The 19,535-nt window shown below is 41.6% G+C and overlaps 1 protein-coding gene across 1 annotated transcript in view; it reads left to right on the top strand.

Annotated features, from left to right (window-relative positions):
- The window catches only part of LOC127575007 (glutamate receptor ionotropic, kainate 2), a 358,965-nt gene that overhangs the window by 142,982 nt on the left and 196,448 nt on the right, over positions 1–19,535 (top strand). The window contains exons 3-4 of the mRNA XM_052024597.1: positions 7,236–7,403; positions 7,714–7,971. Of these exons, the coding sequence (XP_051880557.1) occupies positions 7,236–7,403; positions 7,714–7,971 (426 nt within the window). The remainder of the gene's footprint in view (positions 1–7,235; positions 7,404–7,713; positions 7,972–19,535) is intronic.

The following is a 19,535-nucleotide window of genomic DNA, read 5'->3' as shown; positions in this document are numbered from 1 at the left end:
ACTGCATAATCAAATTAACACATGACTAAATGTTGTTCAAGTAGGCACAGTTATCTTTCTCTGAATTTCAACAGTTGGCTGCAAAAGACATTAGCCGTAAAATGTCAGTTTGATTATCAAATCTACAACAGGATGGATGAACTCAGATGTATATGCATCTGAAAATCTTAAATTTGTCTAGCGGGTTTTTCCATCTCAAGACCTTCTCATAATTTCTGTAACAAACAATACAATTTCAACGTTATAAATGAAATCAAAACCTCAGACACAGCATGTATGCATTTCATTACATGCTTCTCATTACATGCTCCTCAATACGGTGTATGAAAAGCGAAATTTTCAATTTAACAAACCTTATTAAGTACTTGACACATTCAGAACACATTAGTCAAATTGGGTAGCCGCAAACAAATGTGCTGGAGTAAATACAACAGCTTATTATCGCCTCCTTCTGAACAGACTGTTAACATATCATGAAGATTTTCTGTTGAGCCTCTCAATTGCTAATTAAGAGAAAATGATCTGAATAATTTGACAGGTGTGCTGACTGATGTGCAAGGGTCACTTTTGATATATATCTTCTGAGATATTTGCATACAAATGATATATGCATTTGAATGTGTGTGTCATTTTCACAGAAGTTTTATGAAAAGGATTGCAAAAGCAATTTCAAACTTGTTATTTCTGTGTTGAGGCCAAGGGGTCCTGAAAGGGCAATGAGGCAGGGAAAGCCTGGGCTGACTTTAAGAGCATGGGTGAACCAGAAATGCAACATTGCCACAGTATTTAATATTTTTGATTCTTCCTGGCCAGCAGCTGGCCAGATTGAGTTGTTCCCTAGGAAAGGGTGCAATAGAAAGCCAGCACCAAGGTTGAAAAGGATGGATAATGAGGAGTGGGTCAACCTGGTGAGAGCCAGGGTGGGAAGAGGGTAAGAGACTCTGTTTGATCATGGTAAATATAAAGTAGGGTCATGTGCTCTTGCTCCTGGCTGGCAAGAGATGTCAGTGAAGCTCTTTCCTTCCTGGTAAAACTTACAATTCGTGTTCCCTTAAATATCTGCTTGTGTCAGTATACAAATTCCATGAAAGATTGTAACAGCTTTATATCTGTGACAACAAAGATCTATCACAGTTGAGTAGCAAAAAAAACATCAAACCAATTGTATTCATTTGTGGAAGATGTGATTAGTGATAAGGAAATTACTTCAGCTGCAACAGCTTGTATAAGTGAAAGAGAAGCAAAATACTATGTTTGCTGGAGATTTGAAACCAGAGCTAAAAGCCGCCGGTGAAGTAGAAGCTGTGGTGGATGGGTGGTGGTGGGAGTGAGGGATTGAGGGGAAGGGGTAGTTGTGGCTGGTAGTGGTGTTGGAGAGAGAGAGAGAGAGGGAGAGAGAGAGAATGTTTGATTACATGTATCGCTGAGGTGATGAGATGATATTCAAAGTTAAGCAGTCAGCGATATCTGGTTAAACTAAACATGAGAAAAGTTGATCAAGATGCCAGAGGCAAACAGCAGATGTTCTACTGTGGATACTTGAGCTTTCTGTTGTTTAGTGTAGAAAACTGAACCCAGAGGAAAATGATGTGTGTTGTTATAGATTATGATTGTGAATAATGATTTGAAAGAAAATGGGCTTAATAATAGCTACTGGTGGAAACAACCTATGGAGGATTAAGCATTAAATTGTGACTTTTTGTTATGCTATTGGGAATAATACTGGTGCTAGTCTATTTATTGTCTCACAGAAATATTGATTGAAGAAAGACCCTTATTGAGATAGAAACATCATTAAACTTTGATTTGTTAAAAAATATTGCTAATTCACCTACATTATGGTGTGTCAAATAATGTTTGTACTTCCTGAAAACAGCCAGGTTGAAATCTTGAATTACTTTTTTTTCTACAGTTGATCTTTAAAGAATGATACATTTGTATTCCTGTGTAACAGAAGGAGGAAGTCAAACACCATATTAATCATTTGTTACCAGATAATGTAATTTGGTTTTATACTAACCCATGGGCATCCTTAATTGTTTTGCTAAAGAGTTAAGGTGCCAGTGTGAGCTTTTGTATTGAAAGCAGATAGCTAAGCCAAATGACAGATGATGGCTCATTACTAAAAATTTATGACACATGAAATGCCTTCAGAGATCACTGCTTTTTTTAACAATTGACTTTGTTGATGGTTATTGGCAAAAGAAGTTGAACAAAACGGATAGTGCACCTAAATTCCTGGGATCTCTTGTCAAGTTAAAATCATGTTCTTACATTGATATGTTCACTGTTGATCATTCAATATGAGGATTGTAGTTGTCCACTTGCATTAAATGTTTTGACTCTATTATTATGCATTAAGTCAATTCTTTGTTATCTAGTAAGATTGAAGAGATGGAATTGGTTAGCCATAAACTATTTAGAGAGTTAGGTTACATGAGATTTGTATGTCTTGGTTGAAAATGACACAAAATTTTCTTATTAGGCAGTTCCACAGATCCAGGATGACTTGTTCCCAGTTCAGTTCTGTGCGTTCTGAGTTGCCAGATGTGGCCAATGTGGGACCTACAGAACTCTGTCATGGATGGGGCAGGAGGTGTTTGACAGAATGGGTATGTGGGTGGTTTGTGGGTTGTTATGGTCCTTTCACCATTTTCACGAGGCTTCTACCTACTCCTGATGAAGACACTCAAGTTTCTCAATGTGCCCCTGGATGTTCCTTCTCCGTGTTGAGTGGTGCTGGGCCAGCTACCCCCATGAGTCAATGAGGATATCACATTTTTTTCAGCAGGGCTTTGAAAACATCTTTGATTTCCTTCTCCTGTCCTGCTCCTTCTTGCTGTTGTTGGACCTCAGAGCAGACTGCCTGTTTGAGAATCTCATGTCGGGTATGTGAACAATGTGTTCTACCCATTAGAACTGGTCAGGTGTAATTGAAGCCTTGATGCTGGGAATATTGGCCCCAGAGAGGATGCTGAGATTGGTTTGCATTATCTATCAGTAAATTTGGAGGATTTGCGGAGGTGAGGTTGGTGGTACCTGTCCTGCTGTAGGTAGTCTGTGTCTCTGAAGTATAAAGCAGGGCACGGATCACTGCTGTACAGAGATCATGTGCTGTCTGTTGTGCTTTAGGTCTTGATCTTTGAACATTCATTTTCTAAGAAGTGTGAAAGCTTTGCTAGTGGATTGAAGGTGATAATGAATTTCATTGTCAAGAATTGCCTTTGCTGAGGGATGAGGGATCTGGTCCATGTTTCCCAGGTCTCAACTTGGACCTTCACAACCTTTTTTAATTGCCAGACTTCAAAGCCTTTTGTAAGGTCATAAAAGGACATGTATAATGTTTGATACTGCTACCTGCATTATCTTGGGGTTGCTATATGTTGAAAGTCCTGGGCATTATGGAATTAGCACTGTAATTTGGAAAACAGATCTTCAGCCAGTTTAAGACCCTTGAAGTGGGCCCATGCACTGACTTGTCCTGTGGCAGACTGAAGGAAGTTCCCTTTGTACTTATTCCATTCAGTGTTGTCTTCTTTCTGAAAGATGACGAGTATTATGGCATCACTGAGGTTTGCAACACTTCCTTCATTTCCCAGATGTGGGAAATGAAGGTGCGAATTTGTGTTCCTCTGCCACATTTCAGAACTTCAGAGAAGATGCTATTCTCTCTGGCACTTTGTAGTATTTGTTGGCCTAGGGTGGCAGTGATGCTGGAGATGGAATGGATAAAGAGTGGAAAATTAAATCCAAAGAAGTCCTCCTTCTGAGAAAATTTTTGGGACACAACCTTATCATAACCAGAATCCTGTTTTGCCAGTGATACAAATACAAGATTATATGGCAATATCCTTGATCCAGATATTGGCACATGTTAGATTATATTACTGGCTAAGCAAAAGATTGCAAGGATCTCCACATTACCCAGGCCATGACAGATACCAGTCACTGCCAGACTGACCACTACCTAATCAACTGTGTTATGTCTATCAGCCTGGTCCTAAAACAGCATTCATAGGAGCTGTCAGGCACCAGCTCTACTAGCTGAGCCACTAGGCCTCCCCAGTGTACGTGTGTAGACAGGTGTTTGTGCATGTGTCCGCTTATGTGGATGTGTTAGTCCAGCCTGGTCTCTAGTCAACATGAAATTGGTTTCAATTTATGGTACAGCATTGGGTCATTCAGCCCAAACTATGTCGGTGTTTATACTTTGTGTACTATCCTCCTCCCATTCCACCCATTTCACCTCAGTCTTCCTGCTTACCTCTCTGTTCTCTTCTCACATATGCTCCTCCTGCTTCTTTTGAGGGAACCATCCATAATTTTAAAGACCTCTGTTTAATGTCCTCTTTTTTTTCAAATTTTTAAAAAAATTTTTATTTACAGTGTGGTAACAGGCCCTTCTGGCCCAATGAGTCCGCACTGCCCATTTTAAACCCAAATTTACCTACCCGTACATCTTTGGAATGTGGGAGGAAACCGGAGCATCCGGAGGAAACCCATGCAGACACGGGGAGAAGGTACAAACTCCTTACAGACAGCGTCGGGAATCGAACCCCGATCGCTGGCACTGTAATAGCGTCGCGCTAACCACTACGCTACCATGCCGCTAGATCTTTCCTTTTCTTAAAAAGGCCCCAGCTTGTTGAACCTTCCCTGATTGGTACATTGTCTCAGATCCGTTACCATCCTTCTTAATCTTCTTTAACCCCTTACAGTGTTTCCTTGTTTTTTTCACACAGGAACTTTACCCTAAATGCATTCTGACCAGATGTTACACAGGGTTTAGCTTAACTTCAGAAACGAATTCTATGCCCTTAGAAATAAGTTCAAATGTATGGTTCGCATTTTACTTGCTGTGCTGGCTTTTGATGCTGTTTTTACTGATTTCTTTACTTGTATCCCTCCATCCTTTTGTTCTTCAAATTTCCCATTTCAGAAGGTGTAGGTGATATTTCTACTTACTTATCAATGTGCAACACCTCACATGTGCCTGTTTAAAACTTACGTTCCGTTCTTCCTCAGTCTGGTATCATTGACAAATTTTGATACCTATTACTAAATTCAGATCATTAATGTAATTTATAATTAATAGTCGTTCTAATGCTGATCCTTGTGGATGCTGCTTCATTCCTTTCTCTTGTCTCATTAGCTACCAAGCCCATCATATCTGCTTTCTATCTTACAGCCAATCTCAAGAAACAGGAGTACAGGTCACAGAAATAAAAACAGAAAATGTTGGAAATACTCAGCAGGTCAGGCAGCATCTCAGGGGCGGTACGGTAGTGTAGCAGTTAGCGTAACACTATTACAGCGCCAATGACCTGGGTTCAATTCCCGCTGCTGTCTGTAAGGAGTTTGTATGTTCTCCCCGTGTCTGTGTGGGTTTCCTCTGGGTGCTCCATTTTCCTCCCACGTTCTAAAGACGTACAGGTTAGGAGCCGTGGGCATGCTATGTTGGCGCCGGAAGAATGGCGACACTTGCAGGCTGCCCCAGCACATTGTCAGTGATGCAATAAGATGCATTTCACTGTGTGTTTCGATGTACATGTGACTAATAAATAAATATCTAATAGCTATATCTGTGGAAAAAGAAACAGTTAATGTTTCAGGTCTGGGACCCTTCATCAGAATTGGGAAAGAGAGAATACAAGTTAGTTTTATGTAACAAAGAAGGTGGGAGTGGGGCAAAGGTGGAACAAAGGGTATATCTCTGATAGGAGAGACTGCATGATTTAATGTAGCAGTTAAGGGGCATTTAAGATCAGATTAAGCTTCACAGAGGGCATAGGTCACAGGGTCACCAATTTGATCCATCTGTGCCCTCTGCTTGCGTGGATAAGGAGCCTCAACTTACAATATTGGTGCTTTAGACTTTTTCTAAGGCAGTTCCATCATTGGTAAACTGGTTTATTATTGTCACATGTACCGAAGTACAGTGAAAATCTTGTCTTGCATACTGTTCATACAGATCATTTCATTACACAGTGCACTGAGGTAGTACAAGGTAAAACAATTATAGAATGCGGAATAAAGCATCACAGTTTCAGAGAAAGTGAGAGAATGGTATGAGAGAATGGATGTGTTTGTGCTGTAGAGGGACAGATTTTTTTTACTTCTGGGCTCCTGCATGTTTATTTGCTAAATTCCCAACCATGATTCCCAACCTTGAAATTAGTCCATTACACTGACTCTCTGCCTATTAAAGTGCATTTATGGGACTGAAATTTTATTGTATCAGAAACCATGTTCTTCACATTTTCTAAGGTTTTTCCATGCCAACTCTGATGCCTATCTGTACTAATCCCATTTGCCTGCATTAGGCCTGTAACCCTCTATGCCTTTCCTATCCAAGTGCCTGTACAAATTTCTTTTAAGTGTTATTTTATAGGCATAATACAGGTGCCTAAGGATCCAATATCATGTATTGTCCAATCTATTCCAGAAATGCATCTCAATCATATTGACGTGGACTACAGAATGGAGGCCTACAATATTATGATATTCAAATAAGGCTCCTGTATTATTTGTGAATTTGGTCTTCCCTGGCACCTGATGCCATATGATTAATTCACTGAGAAATTTGCCTTATCAACAAACAGAGAACCTTCTGCAGGACATCTATTTAAAGGGCACATCTTTCATATGGATTAGTTTTTGGCTACCTATTAACATTAGGCCCTCTTAATTCAGCTTGTCTTTTGCATTCCACATTTGTCTTCTGGTTTCTGGAAATAACATTGTGTAAATGCTGGGCCACATTGATCTGTTTTGCAAACAGCTGTATTGCAGTCATGGATGGTCTGGCAGTTCTATACAGTATCTTTTCCATTGCTCATATATTCTGCCTAGAGTGGGATTTTAAAAACTGTTTACAAAAATTCTAGCTTTGGTTATCTTTTGTACTCTTTATTGTATTCTCTGCCATTGGATTCAAAACCGCACTTGTATGTTTTAAGTCTTGGTGACCTATACTGCTATCATTACTATGTATCTACATTTTAAAGTCCCTCTGACCATTTTTCATATTCAATCTGATGATTTTTCTGTATCTATCTCCAAAATACCTTCCTTCACAGTAAGCTGTAACTGTCTTCTGTTTATGTTTTTTTCTACAATCTTTGTCACACCACTTCCCTTCACTGCTACCTTACCCCGCCTTAAGTTTGGTCTTACTGGAAAGTTTCCATAGCATTTGTGATGTCTAAAGCACAATTATTTCTTCTCTGTTTCAGGAGGTATTTTTGAGTCAGTGGAAAAAAGCCCATCTGGGGCAGAGGAACTCGCCTTTAAATTTGCTTTAAATACAATCAACCGAAACAGAACGCTGTTGCCAAACACAACATTAACGTACGACATCCAAAGGATAAATATTTACGACAGTTTTGAAGCATCCAGAAAAGGTAAAGTTCTCCATACTGTCTCCAAACTATAAGATCCAAATTTATTTACTAGATCTCGCCAGAATTCCAGAAATTTTAATCAGTAAATGTTATAAAAGTAAACTCTTGAGCTATCTAAGTGCAAACTGTGATTCTGAAGGGACAAAGTAAAGTTAACTGGTCTGTTATATTACATAATGAAATAGGTTTCTTCCACCTACCCATTCCTAATTAATTCATGCCACATGGGCGTAATAGGCCAATGGGTCTGTTCCTGTGTTGTACTGTTCAAGCATACTGTTACTGACAGAATTATGTGTTTCTTCTGTAGCATGTGATCAACTCTCTCTGGGGGTGGCAGCCATCTTTGGTCCTTCTCATAGTTCTTCAGCTAATGCAGTGCAGTCCATTTGCAATGCACTTGGAGTCCCCCACATACAGACCCGGTGGAAGCATCAAGTCTCAGACAACAGGGATTCTTTCTACGTCAACCTCTACCCAGATTTCTCGTCTCTCAGTCAAGCCATCCTAGATCTAGTACATTTCTTCAAATGGAAAACCGTCACTGTGGTCTACGATGACAGCACAGGTATGTGTGCCTACCGAAAGCATATAAGCACTTAATAGTATGCATTTAAGATATCGATTTTTATGGGCAGACATGCTTATTCTTCTTAATTAATCTTCAGTGAAATATATGAAGGCTTGCACTATTTACACTGAATACATCAAATTGGACTTTTGCTGAAATATGTAGAAGGTTTGAAAGTTTCAATGTTATGGAATTAATTCTATTTTCAGGAAATGAACAAATTATGATGATTCATTGTTTGAAATCTTTATTTGTGTGTGGTGATAACAATTGATTTTGGCTGATAGTGAACAGAGGGTGGTTTTCCTGTAGATTGTTATTAATTTTATTCTGGGGTTGACATGTAGAGATGCTTGTCAGATAGCCAAACAATTCAGAGTCAAAGTTAGTCTTGCAGTAACATACTTCAGTGCAGTTTACTCACTTATGTCAGCCATACTTTTGAAAATCACATTATAATAATATTATGAAAATGAATGCCCTCATTCTCCCACACATTGTGAAGAAGATATTGTATGTTGAAATAGTGCTGAGATTAGGTTTATGCTCATTTTAAAGACAACTCTTGCAAAAACTTTTATGATTTGTGCCATGCAGCAGATAAAATTTTGAAAAAGAATTATGCAATCTATTTACAAAATTTTGTTGACGTTGAGCTTTACTTGTTGCCCTGGACAACTACAAACAATAATCTTACAGATTCTGAAATGAAATCAGGAACCGCTGGAAATGCTCAGCAAGTCAAACAGCATCTGTGGAGAGAGAAACAGAGTTAACATTTTAGGTAATTGACCATTCATCAGAACTGGGAAAAATTAGAGAGTTGGAGGAGTGGAAAGTACAAAAAGAATGTCTGTGAATGGATGATCTGGTTTAGAAAAGTCTTGATCTTATTGAATGTGGACACAGGCTCTAGAAACCATGTAGACTATTTCTTCTCCTAATTTATATGTTCATATGAGACCAAGAGATACTGAATGACACAAAGTGCTGGCTGAGAGAGGGTGGTGAAGGATTGTTAATTGCTCATGATCTGTCTGGCGAAAGAGATAGAGGGAGATAAATGAAAATGGAAGAGGGCAAAAATTATGTGGGAACCATGAAGTACCAAACGCTGGAGTTCTGGAAATCTGAAACAAACAAGAATGCTGTAAATACTCAGGAAGCCAGACAACCACCCAGGGATAGAGAAAATCCATATTAACAATAGAACCATAGAACCATAGAAAAACTACAGCACAGAAAACAGGCCATTCGGCCCTACTAGTCTGTGCCGAAACATTATTCGGCTAGTCCCATTTACCTGCCCCCAGCCCATACCCCTCCAGACCTCTCTCGTCCATGTATCTATCCAATTTACTCTTAAAAGTTAAGAGCGAGCCCACATTTACCACATCAGATGGCAGCCCATTCCATACTCCCACCACTCTTTGAGTGAAGAAGTTCCCTCTAATGTTCCCCCTAAACCTTTCCCCTTTCACCCTAAAGCCATGTCCTCTCGTACTTATCTCTCCTAATCTAGGTGGAAAGAGCCTACTTGCATTAACCCTGTCTATGCCCCTCATCATTTTATAAACCTCTATCATATCTCCCCTCATTCTTCTCCGCTCCAAGGAATAAAGTCCTAACATGCTCAATCTTTCCTTATAACTCAAATCCTGAAGACCCAGCAACATTCTTGTAAATCTCCTCTGTACTCTTTCAATCTTACTGACATCCTTCCTGAAGTTTGGCGACCAGAACTGCACACAATATTCTAAATTTGGTCTCACCAATGACTTATACAACCTCACCAAAACATTCCAACTCCTATACTCAATACTTTGATTTATAAACGCTAGGATTCCAAAAGCCTTTTTTACAAACCTGTCTACAATTTAATTATCTTTCATCAGACAGGCAGGTACCGAAAGAACTAGGAAGGCTGGTCATCTGAAGTTGTTGAATTCAGTAATGTGCCTGGTTAGAGGAAAGGTTATGTTGGCTTATGTTGGAACAGTGTAAGGGACCTAAGACAGAGAGATCAGAGGTGTGATGGAGAATTAAAGTCATGAATTCAGGATCATGCTTACTGATGATGGTATGGGGTTAGGGACAACTTGGGAAATTGGCCATTTCTGATGTGAAACCATCTGTCTGTAATGTTAACGATTCCTCTCTCCACAGATGCTGCCTTATCTGTTGAGAATACTGTGTACAGTTTTAGTCACCTTACCTATAAAGGATGTAGTAGCATTGGAAGCAGTCCAAAGGAGATTCACCGGGTTAGTTTCTGGGATGCGAAAGTTGTTCTGTCAAGAGAGGGCAGACAGTTTGAGTTTGTATTCCTTGGAGTTTAGAAGAATGAGAGGTGACTTTATTTAATCATATAAGGTCCGAAGAGGGTTTTTGTTTTTTCAATCATCAAATTCTATTGCCATGTCTTAACTAACCAATCTCGGGGCTTGTTAACTGATTCCTGAATGGAAACAACAAGATGCTAATTAGGATCAAACTTGCCTTGAGCTCCAAAGGCCCCATGTTCTGGAATTTCCTCCCTAAACTTCTCCGTCATTCTATCTGTCTGTCCTCATTTAGGACGCTTCTTAAAAGCTTCCTTTTTGACTGTAATGTCAAATTATGATTGATACAACTCCTGTGCAGTCCTTGGACATTTTGCTGTGTTAAAGATGCTACATCAGTACAAGTGCATTGGTGTTTCCATTCATAAATCAATGAACAAGCCCAGAGATGGATGAATGGAATCCATCGTGAGTTAAGACCTAGCAACAGAGTTTGGATGACTAAGAAAGCAAAAACTGCAGATGCCAGAAATCTGCAATAAAAACAGAAAATGCTGGAAATAGTCAGCCAGTCAAGCAGCATCTGTAGAAGGAGGAACAGAGTTAATGCTGCAAGTTGATGACTTTTCATTGGAACCAGGAACAAAGGAAATGTCTGTGATAGGGTGGAGAGTGAGAGAGACTGGATGATAGACTAGGTGGTGATGCCAACAGAGAGAGGGTGGTGAAGGCTTGATAATTATAAATGATCTGTATGGAGTGTAAATAATGGGGAATGAATGAGGATAGACGTTATGGATTTTCTCTCCCAAGGTGCAGATGGGCAGCCTGCTGTCCCACTGTCCTGACTTGCAAACCTGCTTCGCTACCTTGGGGCTGGCAGACTGCCTATGCCAACTGGTACAGTGGGGGAGATGGCTAACCTTAGACTCCTTCTGTATCAGCTGCCTTTACCTACAGCCGACCAGAAAGTCTTAAGTAGCTGAGGCTGCTTGTTTTTAATATTCATTCAGGGAGCGTTGTTAACAAGGCCTGCATTTATTGCCCATGCCTTATTACCTTTGTGGCTTGCTCACTCATTTCAGAGGGCAGTTAGGAGTCGGCTACTTTGCTGTTGGTCTAGAGTCATATACAGATCAGACTGCTTGAATCTGAAGGGGACAATAGGCTTTTACTTCCTGAAGAACATTTTGCAACAATCCAATAGTTTCAGGGTCATTGTTCCTAATACCAGCTTTTAAATTCCAGATTACTTAGTCATAATGCACAGAAACATGACCTTTGGGCCAACTGGTCCATAATCAACCAAGAAGCCATCCAAGCTAGTCCCATTTGCCCATGTTGGCCCTTATCCTTCTAAACCTGTCCTATCCATGTACCTGTCCAACTGTCTTTTAAAAGTGGTTATTGTACCTGCCTTAACCACTTCCTCTGGCAGTGTAGTGTAGTGGTTAGCGTAATGCTGTTACAGCGCCAGTGACCCAGGTTCAATTCTGGCCACTGTCTATGAGGAGTTTGTATGTTCTCCCTGTGTGTGCGTGGGTTTCCTCTGGGTGCTCCGGTTTCCTCCCACATTCCAAAGACATACGGGTTAGGAAGTTGTGGGCATGCTATGTTGGCGCTGGAAGCGTGGCGACACTTGCGGGCTGCCTCCAGGATACTCTATGCAAAAGATGCATTTCACTGTGTGTTTCGATGTACATGTGACTAATAAAGAAATCTTATCTTATCATTCTATATACAAACCACCCTCTGTGTAAAAATAAATGTTGCCCCTCAGGTTCCTATTAAATCTTTCCCCTCTCACTTTAATGCACTTAATACACTGAATTTTCAAGTGCCATGTCTCCACGTCATTAACACAGGCCTCTGAGTTGCTAGTCCAGTGGCATAGTCCTTTCCTTGAGAAATGTAAAGACTCTTTTATTTTTTTGTTAAGCATCGGTTAGGATATCTGCATCCCCTTCAGATTCAAGCAAGCACATAGCTGTCCTATGCTAGAACCTAAATAAGCTTGGTGGACATGGCAGTGTCAGTGGATATGAATCAGGTTTCATTCTGCACCACTAACTAGGTGCCACTGCATGACAAAGTCTTAATTCTAAATATATACATGTGCAATGAGATATTACTTAACCAATGCTGATAACTGCTTGTGTATTAAATCCACAACGGCACTTGTTAAACAATACCAATTCAGCAGGGAAATTATAATACAGCACAATCAAATAAATGTGTGCAGAGGTCCAGCTGGTTTGACTTGCCAGTCTGTTTGGATGAATTTAAATGGATGTATTCCACTGTAAACATTTCAATGTGGTTTTACTGATGTTATTGTTCACTGGAATATCATTCAAAGTGGAAAAGAATCATAATGCATAACAGCTGATGCTTAACATTTATTCAACATATTATTATGTTTTAGTTCATTTTAAAATTGTTAGAAGACATGCTATAGATAATTAAATTATAATTTATTCTTGGAATTTACTCCAGGAAAGTGTTTGGCTGGAGTGGGATATCATTTTTTAATCACACAAGAGATTTCTGAGCAGTTTTCTTTGAGGTCAACATTCATTTTATGGCCTCATTATGTTCCATCCCCTGATAGTTCCATCAAGGATTTGCCCGACAAATTGTAAATATACCTGCAACTGATGTGTTTAGGTTAACGGTGACAAACCCAAAAATTTGCCTAGTCAGCTTTACCTTACTCTATAGAAGCTGCACATAGTTCATATAATAGCAAGATTTCTTCTAACTGCTTCTTCTGGTCTGGAATACTTTGCTATGGAAATTCAGCTTTTTTTCACCTCAATGCAATTGAAAATCCTTTCTTTTCCCGGATTGGAATGTGATAATGAACATTTTTGAGTGGATTTGTACCTCTTCAGAAATTTGACTGGACACTTAGAATGATAAATCACACTTGTTCCAGTGAAAAGTTTGCTTGTCAGATGTGCACCTAATAACATCACTCTCCAGCCAATTAGTTCTGCCAGTTCTGAGGCATATCTGTTGTTGAGTATTGTCAGAGCAACAAGGTTTTGATGGAGACACAAGAGATTGCAGATCTTGGAACCTAGAGCAAAAAACAAACTGCTGGAGGAACTCAATGGATCAGGCAGCATCTGTGGAGGGAAATGGACTGTCAACGTATAGGGTTGAGACCCTTCATTTGGACTGAAAGATAGAGGCGAGATAGCCAGTATAAAGTGGTGAGGGGGAAGGGGTGGAGCAAGACCTGACAGGTGATAGGTGGATTCAGGTGAGGGGCCTGATAAGCAGATGGAATAGGGAAGACTGGATACAGCAACAGAGGCTGGAAGGTGATAGGTGGAGGCAACAAAGCGCTTAAGATGACAGAATCTGATAGGAGATGAAGGTGGAGTATGGAATCAAATAAGTGAGGTGGGTGGACAGATAGGAACAGTTGGGGGAGGGGTCCCAGTGGGAGGGGTGTGTGGACGGTGGGCAGATGGAGTGGTTGGAGGAGGGGAAAGAAGGGGTAATGGAGGATTGGGGGTATATGAGTGTAGAAGGAACTGGGTAGATCAGGAGGAGAGAGAAATGGAACAGAGGGGGGAGCAGGTTACCTGAAAATGGAGAATTCAGTGTTCATGCCATCAGGTTTTGATAGCATTGTTTTCACTACAGCAGTTTGATTTATGGGGGCCTCCCCAGGCAGGTCTCAGCCAAATGCTAGTAGTGTCTCTTAGGGAGATCTTCTTTATCATAGTAACTTGCCACCCACCCCACTGCCAATTCACAACCTCTGACTCCCACCCCCACCCTCTCGACCCTCAGTCCCCAATTCAGAGACCACAGACCCTGATGTGCAACCCTTAATCTGATGACTCATGGACCAAACCATGACCCCCAAGCCCTGATCTGATAACCTATCTCCAACTTGTGTGCCAATACATGATTCCTGTTGAACCCCAGGCCCTGAACTGGTGAGTCCCCTTGATATGAATTGCAACCTGTGTCAGCCCCACAATCTCAATCACCTCCTCCTCAGCTCCTGGTCCAGCTGTCAGGTCTCTTTTCACCCTGTTGTCGACCCTCCCCCAACTCTGACTACTCTCCTGCAATGTTTTTTTGAATACTCCATGGAGATACCGAGTGCAAAGTTCCTGCAGATCTTTCAGTCATACCTCATTCTTCAGGCTCTGTCTTGCACTAGAATTTTAAGTGGCAGGCCAAAACCAAAATGATCATTGGTGTGCCATGCTAGGCCAAGGTGCTGATGAATTTCTATGATGTCCTTTTTATTCTTACTATTTTGGATTATTGAACCTCATAGAGTTATACAGCACAGAAACAGGCCCTTCGGCCCAACTGGTCCATGCCAACCAAGACGCCCCATCCAAGCTAGTACCATTTGGCAGTGTTTGGCCCATAACCTTCTAAACCTTTCCAATCCATGTACTTATCCAACTGTCTTTTCAAAGTTGTTCTTTTACCTGCCTCAACTACTTCTTCTGGCAGCTCATTCCACATACATACCATCCTCTGTGTAAAAAAAAGTTGTCCCTCATGTTTCTATTAAATCCCTCCCCTCTCACCTTAAACCTATGCCGTCTAGTTCATGGTTCCCCAGCCCTGGGAAAAATTCCGAGTTGAGACTGGAGCAACAAACAATCTGCTGGAAGAACTCAGCAGGTCGAGCAGCATCTGTGGGAGGGAAGGAATTGTCAATATTTCGGGTCAAAACCCTGCATCAGGACTGTCGATGTTCCAGGTTGAAACCCTACATCCGGACTTTCCTCCCACAGATGCTGCTCGACCTGCTGAGTTCTTCCAACAGATTGTTTGTTGCTCCAGATTCCAGCATCTGCAGTCCCTTGTGTCTCCTGAGTTGAAACCCTTCCTGCTTTGTATAATTTCAGTGATGGCTGGAATAAATGTTACCCTCGAATAAACTAAAGTACATAAGAAAGAAGATAACATTTTGTCTCTCACACAATAACAATCTTTATTATTTTCTGACAAAGGAACAAATGTCAAGCTTTATTAAACTGAAGACCGAAAGGATTTCTTTTGATTCTTATTCTCATGAAATAAATCCTTGCCCCATCGTTTTTATTTTTTCCATCAGCCTGTCTCATCACCTCATGTTTGAGAATATGGTGCATTCAGAGACCACAGACCCTAGTGTACAACCATTGATCCCATCCCAGTGGTGGGACCTGTTCCTGTTCCCCAGCTGTGCTGAGGCTGAATTGAATGCATCTTGTAATATAGCCATTAGATGGTGTCAGGAGCTGCTCAGGCATGACTCTTCATTTCACTTCTCATTGCTCTCCAGTCAAGCGCTGCCTGCCTTGTCTTAGAAGCAGTCTGAGACTTGAACTTTGTGTCCACCCCTGCTTTCTGGTGCCAGACCCTAATGTGCTTATATTTAATGTCTCTTCACTGCCTCGAAAATAACTTTAACTTCATTCCACTCCTATCAACATACGGAATCCTTGTATGAGTCTTGCATGGATAACAGTAACATTGTGGATTCGTTAGTGGACTAGTATCCAAAGGCCTGAACTATTGACCTGGACTCACGAGTTCAAATCCCATCATGCCAGCTGGCAAACTCAAATTTGAGTAACTGAATGAAGTTGTAATGAAAAACAAATGTTATTAATGGTGATCATTAAACTAGATTATCTCAAAACCCTGCTGGTTCATTCAGCAAAAGAAACCCACCCTCCTTACCCAATTGAACAACACATGACTCCAGACCCACGAACTTTTAACTGTCCTCTGAAATGACCCAACAAGCCAATCAATTCAGGGGGCAAATAGGGATCGTCACTAAATGTTGGCCTTGCCAATCATGTCCCTGTCCTGTAAGTGAACAAATAAAGAAAGAACATCAATGAGGTTTTAGTTGCTGGTAAATCCTTGTATTTCCCTAATAATCAGGATCATCAATATTCCTATTCTTAACAGTGAAATTAATACCTCCCTCAGATAACACATCTATATCTTCTACTGAGCTTCCATTGAGATCTGTGTCACCTGTCTGAATGTTAATACCAGGCTGGAAGCTGGCTCAGTGATCACTGTAATTGTCAGCTTTTGGCCACTTTAATTATGACTTTGCACTGTCACAAAGTTGCAACTTCTGCTCAATCAAAGTATTTGAATACCAGTTTCCTCCAAAATAAGTATTATTGTAATTATTATCATCATGCTTTGAGATGGGCTCTGTTGCTCTATTTATAATGTGGAAGAAATGAGCTTGGTTTTTAGTAGGTTTATGTAAGCGTGTTTCCTACAATGTTCATCTTTAAGTGGGGTGCCTGGTTTCAAATAGATTTGTCCTGTTGATGTTTCTCATATACTGTTATTTCCTTTCATGATCTGGTTCCAATGAAGCAATGGCCTAAAAGTTGTTGTGAGCTGTATCATACAGCATGGTGTTTGGTCACTGTTGTTTTGGCTGTATGTGTACTGCACCATAGCTTGGGCAATGAAAGTTAAAAAAAACCTGCAGATGCTTGAAATCTGAAATAAGAACAGAATGTGCTGAGGATACTCAGTTGAGACCTGCTGACTGTTTCATGCATTTGCTGTCTTTGTACCAAAACTTGGGTCATTGTGAGCAGCCCTTACATCTTTTCTTTCATGCAAAGGAAAGCAAAGTACCTGAGACTGAGGCCAGATTTAGAAAGTTAGGAGGGGGGAAGGGGATAGGGATATGGCAGAGAAGGCTGGCTTAAAGGGTGAAGGGTGGGGAGAGGGGTTGGGGATCAGACCCTCAGTCAGGGCCAGGGTGTGTGCGGTGTGGCTGGCTGGTGATCTGCACCTTGTGGGGTCGGGATGAAGTGGAGATCAGACACCAAGTGGAATGGGCTTGGATAATGGAACTGAGCGGTGAAACAGGCAGGTGGAGGTTGGGGACCGTTGACGATAGGAGCCTGGGAATGGTGTGTTGTGGAGATTGGGGCTTTGTTAGAGGTGGTTGGGCTTCAGCAACCAGGGAACACAAGAATTTGACTTTGAGCAAGTTTCGGTGTTTGAGGTGGGGGAGATGCTGGTGGGGTGGGGGGGGGGAAGCAGGTGACAGTGGCAATCAAAGAGGGAGTTTGGGATCAGGAGATTGACCATCGAGTATCAGGAGGATGTCCGGCTTGACAGGACAGATTCCTGTCACAGTAGGTTGACAGGCCGACTAGAGGGAATGCCATATTAGATCTAGTATTAGGTAACGAACTGGGTCAGGTAACAGATCTCTCAGTGGGTGAGCATTTGGGGGACAGTGACCACCGCTCCCTAACCTTTAGCATTGTCATGGAAAAGGATAGGAGCAGAGAGGACGGGAAGATATTTAATTGGGAAAGGGCAAATCATGAAGCTATAAGGCTAGAGCTTGCGAGAGTAAATTGGGATGACATTTTTGAAGGGAAATGTACTATGGGGATGTGGTTGTTGTTCAGGGATCTCTTGCAGGATGTTAGGGATAAATTTGTCCCAGTGAGGCAAAGAAGGAATGGCAGGGTGAAGGAACCATGGGTGACAAGGGAGGTGGAACAACTAGTTAGGAGGAAGAAGGCAGCTTACATAAGGTATAGGCAGCAAGGATCAGATAGGGCTCATGAGGAATATAGGGTAACAAGGAAGGAACTTAAGAAGGGGCTGAGGAGCAAGAAGAGGACATGAAAAGGCTTTGGCGAGTAGGGTTAAGGAAAATCCCAAGGCTTTTTTCACTTATGTGAAGAGCAGAAGGATGACGAGAGTAAAGGTAGGACCGATTAGAGATGAAGGTGGGAAGATGTGCCTGGAAGCTGTGGAAGTGGTGAGGTTCTCAATGAATACTTCTCTTCAGTATTCACCAAGGAGAGGGGCCTAGATGAAGCTGAGGACAGTGTTGGTAAGGTTAATATTCTGGACCATGTAGATATCAAGAAAGAGGATGTGTTGGAGCTGTTAGAAAATATTAGGACAGATAAATCCCTGGCCCTGATGGAATATTCCCCAGGCTGCTCCACGAGGCAAGGGAGGAGATTGCTTAACTGTTGGCTAGGATCTTTGAGTCCTCGTTGTCCATGGGAATGGTACCGGAGGATTGGAGGGTGGCAAATGTTGTCCGCTTATTCAAAAAGGGTAGTAGGGATAGTTCAGAGAATTACAGACCAGTGAGCCTTACATCTGTGGTGGGCAAGCTGTTGGAAAGGATTCTTAAAGGTAGGATCTATGAGCACTTAGAGAATCATGGACTGATTAGGGACAGCCAGCATGGCTTTGTGAAGGGAAGATCATGTCTCACAAGCCTGATAGGATTCTTTGAGGAGGTGACCAGGCAGATTTACGAGGGTAGTGCAGTAGATGTGGTCTATATGGATTTTAGTAAGGCATTTGACAAGGCTCCACATGGTAGGCTTCTTCAGAAGGTTAGAGGGCATGGGATCCAGGGAGGCTTGGCCGTGTGGGTTGAGAATTGGCTTGCCTGTAGAACGCAGAGGGTTGTGGTGGAGGGAGTGTATTCAGATTGGAGGGCTGTGACTAGCAGTGTCCCACAAGGATCGGTTCTGGGACCTCTATTTTTCATGATATTTATTAATGACTTAGATGAGGGGGTGAAAGGGTGGGTTAGCAAGTTTGCAGATGACACAAAGGTCGGTGGTGTTGTGGATAGTGTGGGGGACTGTCAAAGATTGCAGAGGGATATTGATAGGATGCAAAGCTGGGCTGAGAAGTGGCAGATGGAGTTCAATCCGGAGAAGTGTGAGGTGGTACACTGTGGAAGGACAAACTCCAAGGCGGAGTACAAGGTTAATGGCAGGACTCTGGGTAGTGTGGAGGAGCAGAGGGATCTGGGAGTTCATATCCACATATCACTGGAAGTTGCCTCAAAGGTGGATAGGATAGTTAAGAAAGCTTATGGGATGTTAGCTTTCACAAGTTGTGGGATCGAGTTTAAGAGCCATGAGGTATTGAGGCAGCTCTATAAGACTCCAGTTAGACCACACTTAGTGTACTGTGTCCAGTTCTGGTCGCCTCATTATAGGAAGGATGTGGAAGCGTTGGAAAGGGTCCAGAGGAGAATTACCGGGATGCTGCCTGGTTTAGACTGTATGGATTATGAGGAGAGACTAAGGTAGCTGGGGCTTTACTCTTTGGAGAGAAGGAGGATGAGGGGAGACATGATAGAAGTATACAAGATATTGACAGGAATAGATAGAGTAGACGGCCAGCGCCTCTTTCCCAGGGCCTGGGGCACCGATGCTCAATATAAGAGGGCATGGTTTTGAAGTAATGGGTGGGAAGTTCAATGGA

The sequence above is a fragment of the Pristis pectinata genome, chromosome 10, assembly GCF_009764475.1.
Source record: "Pristis pectinata isolate sPriPec2 chromosome 10, sPriPec2.1.pri, whole genome shotgun sequence".
NCBI lineage: Eukaryota > Metazoa > Chordata > Chondrichthyes > Rhinopristiformes > Pristidae > Pristis > Pristis pectinata.
The sequence above is the reverse complement of the archived record's forward strand: the minus strand, read 5'-3'. Positions and strand labels throughout refer to the sequence as shown.